Source organism: Hippocampus guttulatus, chromosome 7 (genome assembly GCF_054856545.1).
Source record: "Hippocampus guttulatus isolate MCC_2025c chromosome 7, RoL_Hgut_1.0, whole genome shotgun sequence".
In the NCBI taxonomy this organism is placed as follows: domain Eukaryota; kingdom Metazoa; phylum Chordata; class Actinopteri; order Syngnathiformes; family Syngnathidae; genus Hippocampus; species Hippocampus guttulatus.
The window spans coordinates 12,931,029-12,951,374 of NC_141267.1; the positions used below are offsets into that span (position 1 = coordinate 12,931,029).

General features: G+C 42.6%; 1 protein-coding gene across 1 annotated transcript in view; it reads right to left on the reverse strand.

Moving 5' to 3' along the window:
* Nucleotides 1–1,773: 1,773 nt before the first annotated feature.
* Nucleotides 1,774–20,346, reverse strand: part of insrb (insulin receptor b) — a 69,563-nt gene continuing 50,990 nt past the window's right edge. The window contains exons 6-23 of the mRNA XM_086116235.1: nt 20,094–20,238; nt 19,801–20,015; nt 18,784–18,910; nt 18,388–18,638; nt 17,550–17,717; nt 17,274–17,472; nt 16,022–16,154; nt 15,720–15,873; nt 15,415–15,563; nt 14,019–14,175; nt 13,025–13,121; nt 12,803–12,870; nt 12,473–12,702; nt 12,094–12,204; nt 11,854–12,016; nt 11,269–11,398; nt 11,018–11,152; nt 1,774–9,628 (exon numbers count right to left, since the gene is read on the reverse strand). Of these exons, the coding sequence (XP_085972361.1) occupies nt 9,274–9,628; nt 11,018–11,152; nt 11,269–11,398; nt 11,854–12,016; nt 12,094–12,204; nt 12,473–12,702; nt 12,803–12,870; nt 13,025–13,121; nt 14,019–14,175; nt 15,415–15,563; nt 15,720–15,873; nt 16,022–16,154; nt 17,274–17,472; nt 17,550–17,717; nt 18,388–18,638; nt 18,784–18,910; nt 19,801–20,015; nt 20,094–20,238 (2,987 nt within the window). The 3' untranslated portion in view covers nt 1,774–9,273. The remainder of the gene's footprint in view (nt 9,629–11,017; nt 11,153–11,268; nt 11,399–11,853; nt 12,017–12,093; nt 12,205–12,472; nt 12,703–12,802; nt 12,871–13,024; nt 13,122–14,018; nt 14,176–15,414; nt 15,564–15,719; nt 15,874–16,021; nt 16,155–17,273; nt 17,473–17,549; nt 17,718–18,387; nt 18,639–18,783; nt 18,911–19,800; nt 20,016–20,093; nt 20,239–20,346) is intronic.

Here is a 20,346-nt window from a genome sequence, read left to right on the forward strand (position 1 = left end):
GCCATTTTCCTCTATAAAAGGTCCCACCCCTTCACATTTGGTCCCAGTGTAAAGCCCTAAATACAGTATCCTCTGTAGACCAGAAAACGGTATGCATATACAGCATATAGTTTTTGCTGTATCAACGAATGTATTTATATTACGCAGCTGTCAACATTGCCATCTGAATACTACAAGTAAATAAATTCTGCCATATTAAAGTATCAAATTATATCAGGGATGGGCAACTGGCAGCTTGCATCTGCGTGCTGGTGAGTGGCCCTTTGATTGGTAATAAGGAGAATAATTAAACAAAAAATAAACTTGGGGGGTATCATTAATTTTCCCCCCCCCCCAATGCATTTCAATGCCCATCAATTAAAAAACTGATTTTGGCAATTGGCGAGCCAGCCGGTCCATATTCCCCGCCAAGAGCGTGATTCCACTGTATAGTTTTATGTTGTAATATCGCTACTTAGCACTAGATGGCAAACATGACTGAGTGTCACTTGGGGTTAGAGGTAAGATCGGGCCGCCCGAGCCCGAGCCCGACCCGGGCCTTAAAATGTCAATCATTGCTTCGGGTTCGGGTTGGGGTGGGCTTCTCTCTCGCTGACTTTTTTTTTTTTTTTTTTTTCGAGGCCGTGAATAGTTTTGGCCACGAGAGACCGTGGTTCGCAAAAAAGAAAAACAGAAGTCGCCTCATCACAACACGTACTGTACTAAAAACTCTTGCAATGACAATTCAAAGAACGAGTATCCACCCGTCATTGTTCGTCTCGTCTCTCTGCTACTCTCTCTTAAAGTGCCGCGCTAGATTCTTAAGGATGTACTGCTGTGGTGGTTTACGGCCCAATTTTCAACCCGTCAAAATGACGGACGGCCTGAAATTCTCCCCGTCCACTCTTAAAAAAAATCCGTCAATGATGGAAAATTGTCGGTTAAGGTAACCTCTTCAGAAACAGAAATATAAAAGATGTTAAGACAGTCTTGTTTAACTTAGATTTCATTACAAAAGACAGGCTTTGTTATCAGAAATCACCCCTCCTCCTCCTGAGTCCTCACAAATAAAATATGAAATGTCGGGTTTGTTTCAGGCTCGGGCCTGCAAATCAAGCTAAGTGATCGGGCTCGGGCCGGTTCGGGTCGGGCTCGATTTTTTAGGACCGATCTTAGCTCTACTTGAGGTCTTATCCTGGCCTATTCAACGTGAGTAGGCCTAATGATTTTTTTTTTCCTTTTCTGCAGATTAGGAATGACATGCAGGACAAACACAGTGCCAGAATAAATAATACTACAATTTTGACTGAGTTGATTTTTTTTTTTAAATGCTAAAAATGAGTTCTTACACTTAATGTTAGTTTGCTGTTAAGCAGTTTCGTGGTTATTTTTGTGATTGTTCAAGGCCTTTGTTGTTCAAGACTGGATTGTTTTATGCATGCATTGAAAAAGTATGATGAAAAATGAAATATATTAAAAGCCCATATTTTGCATGTATGCCCATATTTCACCCATATTAAAAATTGTATTTCTGTTATCAAGGTAATCGTATCTACAGTACATATATATATATATATATGTACTGTATGTGTGTGTGCGTGTATTATAGACATAACGACACATGCTGACTTGTTCAAAATGCATTTCTAAGAATCTATTCAATAAACTGAGGATGAACATGAGAACATGACAACTGCATGAAATAAAATTCAAATGTAAATAACCTAAAAAAAAAAATTCAACAAAAAATGTATACACCTCACATCACTGCCTCCGCTAAGAAGTGAGAGAAAAGACATTCTCCAATAATTTTATTAATAATTTTAATATAAACAGTTAATTGTTGAATAATTTACACACAGCAAGATTTGTATTTTCATATCATTGCAACATTTTCTGTACATGTCACTACTTGGCTCTCCTTTTGAAAACATAGAAAAAATAAATTGTCAAGCGTTTCATTTAGTCATGGCACATTTTTTGTCTTTTGATCCTGTACAATATGCATCATGTAATTCTGTGTGTGTGTGTGTTGATATATGTGATGCATAATGATAATGGCACATTTGGATCCAGTGTGAGGGAGGAAGCGATCTCTCTGGGTTTGGACTACACACACACACAGACACACACACACTCTGAATGCTGCAGACTCACAACAGGAATGTGTACGCAACATATCCCCAAAACGAACACATCAGCATGAACAAATATGAACAACAAAGAGGTAACCTGCACAACAACGACACAACACGGTGGCCACTACAAGTGACAATACGTATGTGCACCGAGGAGACAACACTTTCAAACTAAAGTACTGCTGTGTTGCTGTGTAAAACTGGAGCAGACCACTGGACAGACACCCATCTGTCCATAACAAATGCGACAAATCTGAATTAAAATCATCAGCAAGTACTTTTTTCCCCATAAATAATTCATTCATCGCTTTAAGAAGCCGTCGCAATCCGATTTTACAACTTGGGGGAAAGGGTTAAAAAAAAAAAAGGTGGTTGAACCATCTTCATAGCTTATTTCATCACTCGTCTTCCTCCCTTTCCAAATTTTGTGCAGTGGTCTCGTCCAGTTTACACATTATTTAGCCCCCGCCCAAAAAACGACCCAAACTAAACACGCCTCAGTGATGCGTTTGGACTCGCATTGGGGGGAACCGACACAAACTAAACACGCCTCAGTGATGCGCTTGGGCTCGCATTGGGAACATGCATTGGGTTGAGAGAAGGCAGGTGGGGGGCTCGGGAAGTGGTGGCACAAAGTGTGTACGGTACGCGTGTGTTTCCACAGGCTCTTCTCCTGTGTAGTGGGCTGCGTCGTCATTGACAACAGAAAATATTCTCTTGATTTAGAAAACAACGAAACTGAATTAATATCAACTCGAACAACAAATTCCTAATGTACAAGAGTAGTGAAAGTTTACAGTAAGAAAAAGAAGTCATTGTTTGCCCTCCCTATTTTAGCCAATATGTGTATACACATACACATATATATCAACCTTTCTCTAAAAGGTAATCCTTTTTTTTCTTTCAAACAACAATCATAATAATACATACAAATGCTTTGTTCTCAACCCACACATGACATGAGCAGGCTTGCAAAATTAATTTGAGGGATTTTAAAATTTGGACACTTTGAATGGGAATTAGTGGGAACACAGGGAAATTTACAGGAAGCATCATCTTGCCTGGCTTGTCCTTGAAGGGAAATCAAATGAGGGAAAACACATTTTTGATGGCACAACTCTGGCATGTATACACTGTGGCCATATGGCTCCAAACATGACAAAATGTATCGAGTCTAGTTGTATTTTTTTTTTTTTCAGATAAAGCGTATCCACGGTTTTGATTGAAGATTCGAGTGCATCAGATTGAACCATAATCGTTCCACTTCAAAATGTATCAAAAATACGTACAGCATTAAATCATCTTTTATTGGAGACATCCATCTTTGAAAGAAATGTTACATCTATAGTACTGACAAGTTCATTCTTAGGCCAAATGACAAGAAACTCAGTGCATCACACCCTCACGAACTGAGCCATACGATGGAGAATTTGAATCCCAGTCTAATCAATTCAGTCCTGAATCAAATCAGACCTCATGTATCGAGGATATGTGTTGACTTATCTTTTGTTGGAGAAACACACAACCCTAACATACGTGTGTTTGTGTGTATGGGGATATATATATCCCCCCCCCCCCCCACACACACACGTGTGTTTACATGTTCCCTCACTTTTTGCAGGTGATACGTTCCAAGCCCCTCCCAGTAAGTGATTCTCATCCTTATATAAATACCCTGTAGGGGTCAAGCTGATTTTTTTTCATGGTCTCGAGTTTTGTTCATACAAATTCATCCCCCCAACCCCCGAACAAAATAAATTTTTGACTCGTCCGACGTAGAAAGAAGAAAATAGCAGGAAAATGTGCCAAAATAGTGAGGTAAAATGGCAAAGCATTAAGTTATGGTCACAAATCAAAATCCCCAATAGAGTGAATCTACAATAACCAATCTGCAAAGTAGCGAGGCAACACCATATTTGAATTGCTACTAATCTGATTTTAAATTAAGAGGTTTGAAAATACATTAATAATTTATGTACATTTAATCTATTATAGTTTTTACCAGCCAATAAATCAATAGTGACACAAAAATATTTCACAAATTATTACAGTTTAAAAGTATTATATAAAAGCATGCTTTGGAAACAGCTTGAAAATAAAATCATACTCCCTAATAACCATAAATTCTCGCAGAAAAAAAAACGTCTGAGTGAATATTTCCAAACAACAGGCTTGCTAAACTTCCCAAGTAACGTCAATTGCCGACGACTTTGCAACCCAAAAGATATGAACAATATCTTTCTTTTTTTTTTTTTTTAAGGTCATGAACAGAGCAAACTTCCCTAAATCAAGTGCTTTCATGTTTCCGGGCAAAAGAGGAGGGAATCCACTGCTATTTACAGTTAAGAGCGACTTAATGAGCTTATTTTTCTGAATGTTGGGATGTACGTCAGCAACGATGGGAATCCCCACATTGCGTGTGCTGACATACATATTTTCTACGAGTGTTTGTATATCTTAAAGAAGCTATCGGCTGGTATACATCATTTTCTCTTTCCATACATGGGGCAAGCTTAGAGCAGACAAAAAGTTCCATTTGTTTCTTTTTTGGTACAAATCGGTCATAATAATCCCAAATGATATTTGATCTCAATAAACAGTTTGAGTTGCACAGATTTCATAGGGCTTCGTTTCATATTTGGAGGTGCGCCCGAAGGGGTTCAGTGGGTTCAAAGCAAGGCACTATTGTAGGTGGGTTTGCTTTGCAATTCTCCCATCCGGCCACTAGGGGCCAGTCCAAGCCGCTTGACGTCAGAGAGAGCGCAGGGTTTTCCTGATTGTCTCCAAAAACAGACAGGATGTCAACCTGGTGAAAAGAGAATATTCGATGAGGAGGGTGGGCTTTGCGCGTCCTTTTCGGCAAGGATGCTGAGAACTTTCTGTTCAGTCACGACTGATATAAAAGGTAGCTAAGGTGTATCTCTTCATCCTCCTCCGAGTATCAGGTCGCCTCCCTGAGACTACAAAAAAAGGTTACAATCGAGATTTTCTACATCTGGTTTGAGTTTGTATGGCACACAGGATTGTCCCAGTCTTGCTTTGTCCAACCCAAATGGGAGAAAGTTTGTGGGGGGGGGGGGCAGCGGTTGGCTTGCCTGCTTCTCCTCCTCCTCTTCTTCTTTCAACCCAGCCTGTCCCGATCACCCCTACACACCCAATCCACACATCGTTCTTGTTATTCTCTTGATATTCACAGTAGAAGACTTGGAACACAAAGGACAAGAAAACCAGAGGCATTGACACCTGATGAACTAAAGTCTTGGGACAAACTACTGAGATGCCCCCCCCCCCCCCTTTTCTTCTGCACCAATGCAGTAGGCAAGGTTCATGGTTGAGTGAAAGAATTTCCTATGGTCTCACAATGGTCCAAAAACAAAAGATTCCCTCAGACTAAACACAAAATCATGTTTTTGTCACAAAAGGGGAGGGACCACCTTGAAATTATTTCATTTCCGCTGTTTTAATGTCCCAATTTAGTCCATTTAGTGTCAATGAGCACACGCGATTAGGCTTACTTGGGAAAAGTATATTTTGAGGGAGCTCCAGTACAACATTAGCTTAAAAACAAAAATGGGGGAATGTCATCAACTATTTAATGGAAAATTCATCAAAATGTGTGTAAGGTAGAAGGAGGCCACTCATGTGAGCGATGTTTGAAAAGATTGCATGTTACGCTCGCCTCTGCGTGCACTCAGGTAGACTTCGGCCAAGACAAGAGACAACAAGGACGACGACGACAATGACGATAAACAACGCGCAGGCATTCCTCAACGACGACAAACAGGACTCCCGCATCGCTTCACCCTCACACACCCACCAATTTTTTAAATACCTTTTTTTTTTTTTTTTTAATGCTCCACTTGGTTGCTAACCGCTTTGCTCATGATTGTAACAAAATAAATATCTACAAGTTCGGGCACCATCTTGATGAGGAATTGCATATGCCACAAGAGGTGTCCAAGAGTTCTGCTCACTTTTCATACGACATACTACGAAACTCAGAGCCGCTTGCGTTCACAGTGACTTGAAAGTTCTTGTAAAGCCAAACGGTTCTGTGTTATGTACTATATCAAATTTTGCTGCAGTGATTCCCAACCCTTGTGTCATGCCACTCACCCAATTTCACTTTACTGGTCTGAAAATGTTTTTTTTTTTTTGGGTTTTATTAGCGATGATCTATCGTGCTTCTGCTCTATGCCAGCGATGTACAGTGACAGGCAGAACAATTCAATGTTCTTCCACTAGATGGCACAGGCGAGACATCCGCAACCCGTGAATCCCCCCCGTTGCCATTCATACGACAGAATAGCTTTGTGTGTACAGGCCCACACTGAGTCAGTCAATTTTTGAGTCAACCGAAACAGAATTATCATCTTTTCGGGATACAGGATATACGTGAGTCACATTTATGTTTGGTGAGCCTTTTCTAATGTTAACTTGTCTCAATAAAGGTTAGGAAACACCGTTAGCGTGACGCAGCTCAAGTCCACCATGCTTCTATCATGCATCAAATCCTTCTTTTTAACTGAACTACATCACATATCATTTACAAGAGCCCAAGATTTATCAAAGCTCTACCTCCACGCACGACCCCACTAATGCTTCGCAACTCCAACTTTGGAGAAGGCACTGGTATAAAACAGAAGGGCTTCTGAAAGATTCTGACAAGCTTCCGAACGCTACAGGACCCGATTGGTGGCCATAATTGTCGGGTTGCACACTCATTGACTGATATGGGTGAATTCATTAAGAGCGATAATGCTCCTTTAAAATGATGTCGTGATAAAACGAAGCAAGGTTGAGTGTTGAGCAGAGGTGGAAAGCAGGAGAAAAAATGGGAGTAAATCGCGGTAACTAAATCCCACAAAGTCAGACCCGAGTGGACCCGCGACGCTTTTCCACTGTCCGGCTCTACTCGGCTCCGTTGGGTTTTCTACTGCAACAAATAAGCAAAACAACCTCAATCAGACCAAGCGGAAGGAGCGTCCCTTTTCTTTTTACTTCCTCCCTTTTTTTCCCCAAAGAAGACGAAGGGCACGCTGCTGTAAAATGGAAAGGGTGGAGTATAATCGCGCAGCGTCCATAGCTAAGGCACTGCAACGGGGTAAGCGGATGTTAACACTGACATGTATCATCAAACCCTCCAAAATCCTCAACCAATGAGCAAGAAGCGGTGATTCACACTACCGGCGCTCGAGAAGCATCAGTCTGGAGCCCGTGCAGTTGAAAAGGAAGCCGTAGACAACCACAAAGCATACTACGGGATATCTTTGGGATTTTCTTAAGTGCTCCACGTGGATGAACGCACAATTGGGGCATAGTGGGGAAGTTGCTCAATTACAGCTTCATTCAGTGAACAAAAACTGGAGATCCAGTTTTTAGCCCGCATTTAGATCTCAAGTGCTGTTGCAATCGCAAAAACACAAACTGGAAAAAAAAAACCAAACAAACAATGAAATGTATCCTCGAAGGATACAAATATAATAATTGGCGCACTCACGTGCCCTCAACTCAAAAAGATCGTCTGTCTCCTCCACCTGCTGGAACTTTGTAGCCATTGCGTGGAAGGTGGGAGTGGAACAAGGCAGGGTTGGGGGAAGCATGGGAAGTAGGAGAAACATGCAGAGGCAAACCTAACAAGGAGACAAAGGAGAAAGTCGCACCTTTCTTCTTACTGGAGATTAGGCCAGTTTTGTAAATTCTGACAAATTTTGCCTAAGTGGACAAAAGGATCACACAGGCCAACCCAACTTGAGGACACTCGGAACCTTCCAACTAATACAGGAACTAGTGTTGCCATCAAAAAAAACAAAAAAAAGGAAGTACATTCATTGGGCCACCCTCGGAGCAAAATGTGATCAATCGTCACGTGACCTCTTCCGTCCTTTTTTTTTTTTAAAAAAGCTTTTATCTGATGGTTTTAGTTATCGCCGTAAAAAAAAAAAGGCTCCTCTTCATACAGACAGAGGGTCCGACGGGGGCTTAATAACAACAAGAAGAACAAAAAGAGAAATGATTCAGTGGGTTGAAGTTATTTCCCGTCCAGGTGGTCACAATACAAGAGGAGAGAGCACTGATGGCAGATTAGTGGGATATCTGGGGCTATAAAAATAAAAACATTTCAAGGAAAAACATTGGCAAAAAAATAAAAATCTAGATACTAACAAAGCTTTGGATGAAAAATATTACAAATATGAACTATATACAAAAAACATCAATGTCATATATTATATATATAAAATGTTGGTACCTTCATACCAATATTCCATATATACTATATATATTATATAAATTCATATATTTCTATATCTAGTAAAATATATCAAAGCAGCAGCTATTGGTCAGTCTGAGGAACTCCTGTGTCCAACTCTTAACTGTTTAAATATCCTTCAGCTATATAAGTGAGGACACAGAAAAGAGAGAAAACAATGATAAGAGCAAATAAATTAAAACTATTCACCCGATGAATATGTGTGTCATTTTGGAATTCTGCAGAACCAGAAGGAAGAAGGAAAACAAAAAAAAAAAAAAGCAAAACAAAAGCAAAAGACCCAACGTTCCTCTAGGATTAGACGTTTGTTCTATGATCAACTCATCCCACCGTTTGCAAACTGAAATGTAATCGTCGTCAAAAGGGAACAAACACGAGCGCAGAGAAAGACACTTCTCTTTATGTATAGGCCACATATCCAAAGGCCACTATCTGAGTAAAAAGAATGAGTCAGGAGAAGAAACGCCCAGTGGAAGGGAGAGCCACGTTTTTCAAGAGGTCGAGCATAAGAAGCAGCCTTGTGGTTGTCTAAGGTTCCTCGTGTTCACAGTTCTTTATTGTGTGTGTGTGTGTGTTTCCCTCAACCATTTCCAACAAAATGCGTCCTTGGAAACGTGGGGAGATCAAGAAACCAAAAGGATGATAGCAGAAAGACCCATGTGCTGTTTGCATCCCTTGCTAGCCTGTGTTTGGCAGTCATGAGGAAGAAAAAGTAAAAATCCTGAGATCTGTGTGTGTATGTGTGTGTGTTGAGAAGGTCTTCTCCAAGGATAAAAGAAAAAAAATTTGGGAGGATTCTGAAGGATTCCGAGAGGGCTGCTGGAGAAAAGAAGGAAGGTTGAGGTTGGGCCAGTTCAACAAGTTCTTTCCGGACAACAGGAAACGTTAGGAAGGGCTGGGTCTGGGCAACGATAAGATTCGTCCGTTTTTCTTGCCACCGTTCATGTGTGTATAGGGGACGTGCTCCTCATAGTTCCCCCTCAGGGCCACAGAGGGCCCGCCGTCTCTGTTTAAGCTCTCCTCTCTCTGAGAGTACGAGGACGGGTCCAGGGGGATGCTCTCCATGTTGTCCAGGTCCAAGTCAAACTCCTCGGTCTCAGGGACCTTGTTCTCCTCGCTGTAGAAGAAGGAGACCTCCTGGAAAGACGGGTGCAGGTCGTCCCGCAGCATTTCGATGATCTCGTGGAACATCGGCCGCATTTTGGGATTGTACTGCCAGCACATCTGCATTAAGTTGTGCCTGCATGTTCGAAACAGGAAACTCGCAAATTAGGAGGCGGAATCACATGACCCAAACATCCCTAAATAGATGAGGAAAACCGTCAGTACCCCAGACACGTTTCTGACATATTTACCCAAGTTTATTCAACAAGGGCTGCGGCTATTAAATACAGTAAACCAGCCACCATCGCGGGTTCCAGGTTTGCGGGCCCTCTATTTCACAGATTTTTTTTTTCTTCTTCTCCTTATATCGGGTGTATTTCCATTGTTTACCACTGGATGGCGGCACACTTATTAGCTTGAGAGGGTAAAAATTTGCAAGAACAAGACAGGAAGTACTGTAGTTCAACACAGTCGAGTTTTTGTTGAAAATTATTCAGTGTCATCTTCTGTAATCCTGCTTTTTATGCCTACAGAAATCAACAGCTATAGGTCAATTTTATAATGTACGTCTAGGGATGTATTATAAGATGGAAAGAATACTTTGAGGAAGCAGTACATTGTTTTTGCTTCATCAATCAATTGCTCTTGCTCTCTCTCAATTTACGTGTTTATTAAATGCATTTTTATTGTTTTAAAAGTGTGCTTGAACACCTTTAAAAATGATATGCCGCAAATGCTATAAAAACATGCGTCGAGAGTATTTAAGGAGGTTATTTCTATATCGCGGACTTCACTTATTGCGCGAATGGGTTGGAATGTAACCAGCAATTGAAGGGGCTTGACTGTATTTTTATCATAAAAAATTCTACAAATTATCCCATCGATTAATCATATAAAAATTGATTTTTAATTATTCGACACAATAATTTTAGGTACATGTCTCGCCCACTCGAGGCCGCCATCCTCACGTTCCACTGTCGTATGTGACTGAGTGTGGAGGGTTTTTAAAAGCGTCAGGGAATGGCAGTGCAGAGTTAATTCATTATCCAGTCTGGTTGTTGAGTGACTCAGCATGTTTGTTTTCTTAGCGTTGTCAATAAAGTGACTGAAAGTGCAGCTGTGTGTATCCTTGACCAGCATTGCAATACGTTCTAACTAGCTAAATTCATTTAGCTAATATTGATATGTCACACTGTGTTGGCATTGGTAAACATCCTGTTATTATACACATTGTACTTTTTAATCTATATTTTCTTTGTTTTGTGTGAAATGATCTCAAACTTTGGTTATTCTCTACCTTGCATGCACTCTTTCCGTCGTGCCAACTAATTGTTTTGTACAGCGTGGTGCGTGAAACAATAGTTTGTGTGGAAAAAAAATCATCCTTGCTTTAATCTTTTTTGGTCATCAAATGATTTAAGTTAGTCGTTTAATTGTTGCAGCGCTGGTTAAAACACATGCAAAACTCACAAACACTTGTTATCTTAAGTGAGTGCAAGTGTAATTGTGACTTTCAACAACTCACATCCTCTCGGGACAGTTGTCCGGGCGGTCCAGGTATCCTCCGTCCATGACAAATTTGAGAACCTGCTCATTGGACAGGCCCTGGTAAGGCTGCTCTGCTAGTGTGCTGATCTCCCAAAGCACGACGCCGAACGACCTGTGAGAGAGAGAGCAAAATAAAACCCATCTCAGAATGTCTTGATGACAGAAACATTTGCAGCTGTCAGGTGCTTGTGTGGGGGGCGGGGGACAGGGGACAGACTCGTCGCCTACCAGCAGTCAGAGTGGGCAGTGAAGACTCCGTCCTTCAGAGACTCCGGAGCCATCCACCTGACAGGAAGCAGGCCCTTCCCCCCTTTACGGTAGTAGTCAGTCTCATAGATGTCTCGTGTCATACCAAAGTCTTAGATGAAGGGGACGGAGGAGGGAGGAAATCAGAGAGCAATTTTGTTATCTTATTTAGATATATGAAATAATGTAAAAATCTGTCTTTATCATACAAAGCATGACAAACAACACTGCTAACTACAAATGCAATATAAAACTTGTTATTAAGTTACAAAGAAGACCACAATGTAGCTTATCGTGAAGGACCTCAACATATTCTGTTGAACGGTGTTCAACAAAATAATCAGTGACAAGTAATGAGGTCAGCTAAAATGAACTTTTGTCTTTTTGAACGTTGACTTTATGAGAAAAACAACTGATACTGAAGTTTTTTTTTTCAAATTTCAAATTCACATACACATAAAATAGGGGGAATTTTATGCTTGATTGTATTGTGTGGTGTGCAAATCAGCATAGAGAAAGATAATGCAGCCCCAAAAAACAAAACAAAAAAAAAACATGTGTTGGTACCTCCAATCTTGACAGTGAAGTCCTCTGCTACCATGCAGTTTCTGGCTGCCAGGTCTCTGTGCACAAACTTCTTGGCGTTGAGGTAGGCCATGCCATCTGCGATTTCCGCAGCCATCTGGATCATCTCCTTCAGGGTAGGTGGAGGACGGCCGGTTGGGTTGTTCTAAAAAACAATAAAAAAAAAAAGTGAATATGTGGTGGAATATTCATATTGGCCATGCATTTGCAGGCAGTGCATACCTCGGAGTCTGGCCTCAGGCTTCGCAGGTAACTCTTTAGGTCACCGTGTGTCATTAGCTCCATCACCACAAGGGTGGGTTGACCCTTGGACACAACACCTAAGAGGCGTACCTGTAAAAATACAAATGATTAAAATCCCATCTTGGAAACGCATGAATATTGCCACCCTTCTATGGTGAATCTCGGAACTGATTATATGAGCCAGCAGGAGTAAATATAGAAAAGAACGTTGGGGCATATGGAAAGGCAGTAAAACTGCAATTCCAAGTCGGAATGTTTGTTTTGGGAGTCAAACTGTGAGTCAGGATGGTAGCGTCAACATGACAAGCCGGTCGGAGTGCTTATGCTGGTCGAAGTGACTGTAAGTGTTGTCAATTACCACATGGTGACAGCTGAAGGCCTTCATGACGGAGGCCTCGTTGAGGAACTCGATCCTCTCTCGCAGGCTGGCCGATTCGTTGACCGTTTTGACGGCCACGCGGGTGTCCGGGTCACCTTTGACAATATCCTTGGCGATTCCTTCGTACACCATGCCGAAGGAGCCCTGACCCAGTTCCCCGAGCACCGTGATCTTTTCCCGTGGCACTTCCCATTCGTCAGGAACATAAACTACACAAAATGGTGGAGTTGAGAGCAACAGTCAAATCATCAGCCGAAGAGTTATAGCCCCCCCCCCCCCCTCCCAAAAGTTTGTCATGATTCTTCTTACCGTCATTGGCACTGAGATACTCTGGGTTTGAGGAGGCAATGAGAGGTCCAGTTGGGCCCTCTGTCTGCCTGTAACCGATCCAAATCAGATTTTTTTTGTGAGATTTCTTTTCATTTAAAATATGTGCTTTGGCTCCAAAAATGTTGGGCAAACACTGCCTGAATGAACAGAAGGTCCCTTGGTCTTAAAGCTACGACATGTGGATGCTAACATCGTACGTACTTTTTCTTGAAGACCACAAAGACGGCACCCCCCACGATCAATAGCAGGATGAAGCAGATGACTGGGCCAATGACAACGCCAACTATACCGGGATCCTCTGCAAGTCACATCCAAGTCTTTGGTCAGGTAACAGTTACAAGCCGAGCCAACAGAAGGCAAGTTTATATCAAAATGTACAATTTTAAATGGAACAATGTTAGGTCAATGTAATGTATCATGTCCACATGTGTTCTGTATGTTGCGACAGTCCACTTGAGGACTGTCGAGCAAGGTTTCCCAACCACGAGTATGTATGCAAATTGCAGGTGGTACATGGAAACACATAACCAATTTATTTCCAGGATGGGAAGTAAATATTAGTAGACATTTCACAAGCCAATCAATAGAATGGTATGTGCGTGCTACAACGCGATTGCCCTGAAAATAACTTGTGGCGCAGCCGTAGCAAACTCACAACAGCCGCGTGACAGTCGAGGTGTCTCATTTTAGCTCAGATGACAAGAAAGAAAAACCAAAAGAAAATCCTTCATGTTAAATGCCTGTTTAAAGCGGGCTTATCTGAAGGAGCTCTAGTTTTTTTTTTGTGGTAAATGTTCTAAGAATTATTTATAACATTTTTTATTTTACTTTTTTTTTTTAGTTAATAGTTTTAGGGCAATATTTTTTTTCCATGTTTAATTTGCATTGCATTAAAATGCATTGCGTAATCATGGTATGCCAAAAAACTTTGTGGTGACATGAGAGAAAAAGACTGGGAAACAATGCCCATGTGCACATTTGCAGACTGAGCTTGTGATGCAGTAAAATAGTCGCATACATTGAGCACACTGAAATAATTTAGCCCTTATATTTCATCCAATTTCCAGTAAAAAGCAAATGTGACATCATAGTATTAAACCTTGACATGGTATACAGTATATAATCAATAACAGCATGAAGGAGTGTGAAATGAAAGCGATCTGTGAACGGTTTCATTTCAATTCACTCATCTTACTGTTGGGCATGAAGAAGTAGGTGGTGTCTGTGAAAGAGCCGTTTCCTGCCAAGGAGGTGGCGCGGATCCTCACGCTGTAGTTCCCGGGGTGTACGAGCGACAGCTTGGTGCCGCCAGACTTGAGGTACGCAGGCCGAGAAACACAAGCTGTGTGGACCTGGTGCCCCGCCCCCAACATTAAAATAGTCAAGAATCCAAGTACGTACGGATGTGTTGTAAGGTTTTATCGTTCCAACACATGTATTTCCATTGTCAATCTGTTCATTTTTCACATGCCACCATTGTGTTAAAAACAAAACAAAACAAAAAAAAAACAGTTTACCGTCATTGAAAGGTCAACCATGCCATACATCAGGGGGTGTTCAAACTTTTTCGTTTGAGGGACGCGTACAGAAAAATGGAAGGATGAAAGGGACACTTTAAAGTTTGTCAACTTTTTGAAACATGCTAAAGTCAATCAAGAAGGGAATTTTATATATACTGTGTGTGTGTGTATTTTTTTTTGGTATTGTCTAGTTCATTTCACAAGCTTTCTGTTAAAGGTGTTAAGGGAAATAATTGATGATTTTTCCAAGTCTCACAGGACTTAACAGCAGGCGAATCAGATTTCCACATTCAGAACCAAAATAAAGAAAGAGAAACTATAGTAAGGTGACCATTTTTCAGTTACTTGAGGATCATTAATGTGATGTCTTCCTAAATCAGTCCTAGAGCACAAAGGGAAAGAAACAAATTTTGCCTCTAAAATTGAATTATCTTTATTCACGACAGTGTTGTGAAGATAAATTGTGTTATTCTTTGAATCATTAATGGTTTATCTGTAGCTCTGAATACAGTGAAAGGTTCTATAGTACCCCCCCTCTTCTCACTCTGCCCCCCTTCACCTTTTTAACTAACCTTGTGGCCCATGTCAAATGTCATTTTTAGTGTTCGTCATCCGCTGAAAAATGGATGGCGGGCCGCAAATGCCCCCGGGCCATAGTTTGGACACGCCTGCTATAAATTTGAGTAGAATAATAGTTTGTTTCAGCTACAGGATGCGTCCAAAGTGCAGTGCAGTGCAGTGGACGTGCCTGTCCATCCCTGTGCCTGCATTCTAGTCTTCCTTCCTGCTTCTGTCACTATGGAAACAGTGCAGCTACTGGCTCCTCAACTCAGGCAGTGGTACCATGAATAGCAATGCAAGTTGAATCCACACATTTATGCCACACAAACAACTCACAGATAAATACTGTATATGCAAACATACACAGCAGAGGTCGCAGCGCTGTATAATCCCCCCCCCCACCCCCCACTGCCTCTCCATGGAGGATTTTCTAGTTCCGACTGTCCGACTACATATAGCATGGCAATGTAAGGCAATAGTGTAGTTCCTAGACCTCCTGGTGGTACTGACCTCAGTCTCCCCAACTTTCCTGTAGAAGACCTCATAGAGGATGATGAGACCATTTGGAGAGACGGGTGCCTTCCACTTAATGAACACGGATGCAGGCTCACCGTTCATTAACTCATGGGTCACCTGGCTTGGGATGTCATCTGCTTTCTCTGTACATATCAGACCATGAAGAAGAAAATAGACAATGTCAAGATTACCTTCCTTGCATGCTTTGGGGGGCTAAAGTGTTGATCATTTCTCAAGGCGGTGTGCATGCCTGTCAAACGACACGTGTGTTTTTAAACATAGGTGCAATGCGGATTCACCTTCCGGCATAGTCCGAGCACTGATATAAGTCGCCATGCTGCAGCGCTTGAGGTCTGTGGGATGGTTGCAGGCCATAATCTCAATCTTATAACTGGTAAAGTGTTGCAGGTTGGAGATGACAGTTGATTCTTTTGAGAAGACTTTTAGTTCAACCTGTATGGGGGAAAAAAAAGAAATTCAAGGATGACCATTTATACGACGTCATATTGCTTTCCAAGCCAAACTGGAATGATCACGTCAGTCAAATGATCATGTCACTGAAGCCAATAATCTGATAAACAGCCTATGCGGTGAAAAAGACCTTAGCTCCCTCCTCATCCTCCTCTTTGGGCGTGGCTTTGGTAGAACCGTTATGAACGCTGGGGACTGTAGGAAGAAGGAAAGGCATTTCGGTGGCGTTGGCCACTCCCACTGAACGTCGCCGACGCGAAGGTCTGGAAAAAGAGCACATGGAGCATTTAGCAAATGTCGAGAAAAAGAGAGAGGAAAATGGTTTGAGACTCCAGATGAACGAGCGACAAAAAGGTCAAGGGAATATTGCAATGGGCAGACAAGCTTGTTTGGAACCCACCCCCCCGATCCCCCCTAATAGGTACTCATTCAATCAGATTGTTGATGGGTGTGGATTCAAACGTGTAGGCATGTAATTGCAATTGAAGCTGGATTTTCCCCTCACGGGCCAGTCTGACTCCATGACATCTATCCACTGCTTCAACAGAACAACTTCTCCGTACCTCCACTAGATGGTGGTCATGAGCTAACGTCCACTTCCTGAAATGTAAATGCACCACTGAACCCATTGACCGAGACCTTTTCGCAGTGGTGTACCAACTCTCTCGGACGGACATCTTCACTTCTATGAAAGCATCATTGACTATATTGTACTAAGATTTCAGAGCTTCAGGGTTGAGTTAAAAGCTGCTCAGGTGGGAGGAAAAAAAACATGTCCTAGATCCCCTTGCGTGATGGAAAAGAGGAACACGAGAGGTCTTCGTGCACCGGCTTGCATGACACTGACCTATTACAGTATGGGCTTGAAGTCCTGCTGAGGTGTGTGTGACGTTCAAAGTGTGTGTGCCCGAATGACCGTATGCATGACTGCACGCCTGACTGGCGTGAATGATAATGGCCGCAGTAATCACTCCCTGTCGGGAAGCCGCAACAGAGCGTGTTTCAAGTGGATGGGTTAGGTGCGTTGGAGCCTCCAAAATCGGCACCTCCCACCATGTGCCCACCCACTGTGCTGCCCGGAACAAAAACAAGTCCACATAAATGACACACACAAACATTGAAGGACAAGGGAGACTTGGCACGCAGCTCCAGTAGACAAAGACGAACAAAAGACGGGTGATCATGTCTGGCTGCTTGGAGGGCCTCTGATAGTCTGCCGTACCATCGAGAGTGTAATAATAGAACCGCTATCTGCTCTGCATGTTAAAATCCATTTTAAAAAACCAGCAACTTATTTGCTGTGTTAGCACTTTGACTTTTTAGCGGTCATCGTGACAAGAAAACTAAATCGCCGCTGTTGAAATGACATTTCTGCAATGTACCTGCTCTCAAAGACTTCATTGTGCAGGTAGTTCTCAAAGGTCTTGCGGTACTCAATCTCCTCCTGCTCCTTCTTGAGCTGAACGTCCGTCTTGGGACAGGCGCAACACTTGCCCCCAATGTTCGGCTCGTCTGTGTGGTTCCACTTCTGCTCGTCATCGCTATCCAGGTGGGTCGGGGTCCGCGATGGCAGCTTCATTCCTGTGGAAGGGCCAAATATGTTTGCGAGCGTGACAAACTGATTTGCGCGAAAACAGCCCACGTGGTCGGATACCAACCTTGCAGACAGTAGTCAAACTTGTAGAGGTCGCTGTCCTCGGGTTGCTTGCGGCAGACAACCCGGTAGTGGGTGATGTTGCCGTTGGGATTGGTGGGGGGCTTCCACTTGAGGATGATTTGAGAGGAGGAGTTGGAGGAAGAGATGGGATCCAGAGGCACTGAGGGCTCTGAGGAGGATTGAGGTAGACAAACGTTAGGGCAGAACATTCTAGAAACGTCTGGCTCCATCAGTCATCATTGATTCCCCCCCCCCCCCCCCCCCCCCCACTGTTATTGCTGTACGAAAGTAACCTGCCGAGTCTTTGTCCCCCATTGGAGAAATGATTTGAATGAGTCAGTCCTTTGTTTGCACGTTTATGTGCATGTGTGTGCAAATGACGATCGTGGCGTTCCTGCCAAGTGTTTCACTCTGTTTGACTGATCAGCGGTCAGGCCAAGACACACATTCGCTATTAAAATGTAGCAAGAAAACATGCTGCTATGAGCAGCATTTCAACAATGTTGCGTAAACAATTCAGGTCAACATTGACTAATCATTTATGAGTAAGGATTTTTACTGTACCTCAAGACACACAAAATGTTTTTGGGTGAGGAAGCACGACATGCAAAAGGTGTTTAAGAAACTATAAGATACCTGGAAGGCAAAGATGGTCATATTTATTAGATTTTTACTTCTTAACTCATTCATTACCAGCCAATTCTGGACCAAGTCTGAAAAGACGTTGAAAAACGTCTTTGGGAGTGAACGAGTGAATCCCTCTGGTCTCAAATAAAGGTCTACAATGAGTTAACACGTCAATTCCAATTTGGATGTGGCTCTCAAGCAGTGGAACTCACTGGAAGCATCGGTGCGGACATAGATGATCTCACTCTTGGCCCCGTGAACCTGATTCTCGTCAGACGCAGACAGCTGGGTTTTGACCATGATGGCGTACTGAGTCCACGGCTTCAGGGGTCGGATCAAATGGCCCGGTTCATTCTGCTCCTTGTTGTCGGTAACACGTGCCGGTGGGTCAACGTCGGCGATCACCCAGCTGTTTGAACCGCACGCATCCTGCCCATCAAACTCGGTCACGTTCTTGTACGGCCTTAGAAGACACGAGGAAGAAGAGGGAAGTCAGCTGTGATATGGTATAAAACATCCATCCGTACATTTCAGAGCAATGGCAGAATTCATGCTCAAGAAACACCTGTCCAAAAGCAAGACAAGTTTCACTTGTGTCAGATGCTTACGCTTCTTTGTAGAGAACCATGAACCCCAGCAAGTCTCTGAAATCTAACGGCCAAAAAGGCTCCCACTTCACTAAAATCTTGTTTGACGCCGCCTTGATGAATGTGAATTTCAGCAGCTTGGTTTCACCTGGGAAATAAAGCAGATGATCAGCATGTATCTTTCAACCCCCCCCTCCCCAGGAAAAAAAATTACATGAATAAATAAACACAAATTAAAAACAGGAGAGGTTCCTCTAATGTGTGTCCAAATCCAGATGGCTTAAAAGCTAGAGGCACATGCGCTACATCTGCAAACATTGGCGCACTCAATCCTTCACCACAAAAACAATGGAAATAACACTGTAAAATACAATGGTAATCATGTGGGGGCTCTATCGTCAAAATCACACTGGAAATAAACAACAAACCACCCAGAAAGTGTCTCATGGAAGAACATTAAGTTTAGTGTCAAACCACAAAAAAATGACGTTTTCTACAGTAATGACAATGGAGATTTCATAGAACTGCGAAGAGTCAAAGCAATGTATTTGCCAGGGCAGTGCACAAATTGGTGGTAACTCCAATAGCTGGATTAAAATTGGTCCAAAACAACATTCTGGGTTCTGCCTTTGGCCAGTGCACAGCGAGGGATCCTCAGAGGTGAAAGTAAGTTATTTTCAACTAAAAAGGAAAACCTTTCCAGAGGATGATACGGCTGCATGAGCACATATATGCCAATGTTTACAAAAAGTGAATATGAAGCTTGGAAAAGCACTTTGGACAAGACGTATAGTGCTTTTTTTTTTTTACACCATAGGTGCACTCCATTTATCGTTTCATTTGGCCATTTCAATATAACAAAATTGGATTTTTTTTTTTTTTTTTTCCACTGATGTGTTTTTCTGTAAATATTTGTAACCCGTGAGAGTTGATTCGGGGCTCGCTGTTTAAACGTGAAACAAACAACAAACGCAGACCTGAGGTGTGAGTCGGGGCTCTATTAACTAAGTTACGCTCACAGCGATCACATCAACTTACAGGAGGCTTGGTCTCCGTTGGTGCGCCCAGCAATGTCATTCTTTTGGTTGCGCTTGATGGTGCCCGTCACCTGCTCCATTTTGCTGATTTCAGACATGCACAGTTTAGAGTTATAGTGGAAGAAGGTGCGGCCACGCTGGATGGTCAGGTTGTGCTTGGACCAGTCCCACAGCTCACGCAGATTCTGGTTGTCCAGTGCATAGAAGGAATAGATGCTGAAAGAGATGGAGAGATGCATTTGTCAGACACTGCGAGAGAGGGGGAGGAAGAGGCAAAAGGGGAAGAAGACTCACTCTCCCTCAAGATGCTCCCCCCTGATGATGCGCAGTTTACGGAGGAATGAGAGGGACACGAGGGCGTAGGCTCTGCGAACCGTCAGGTAGCCTGTGATCTCCTCAATCTGACCCAAACTAGCCTCCAGCTCAGCAGCTATGTTATCTGTAGGGTAAAAAAAAAAAAAAGAAAAAAAAGACAGCGGAGTCAGCTACTGGGGTGAAAAATGATGAAGAGCAAGGAATGCACAGTTAAGACGGTGACTGAGCGAGA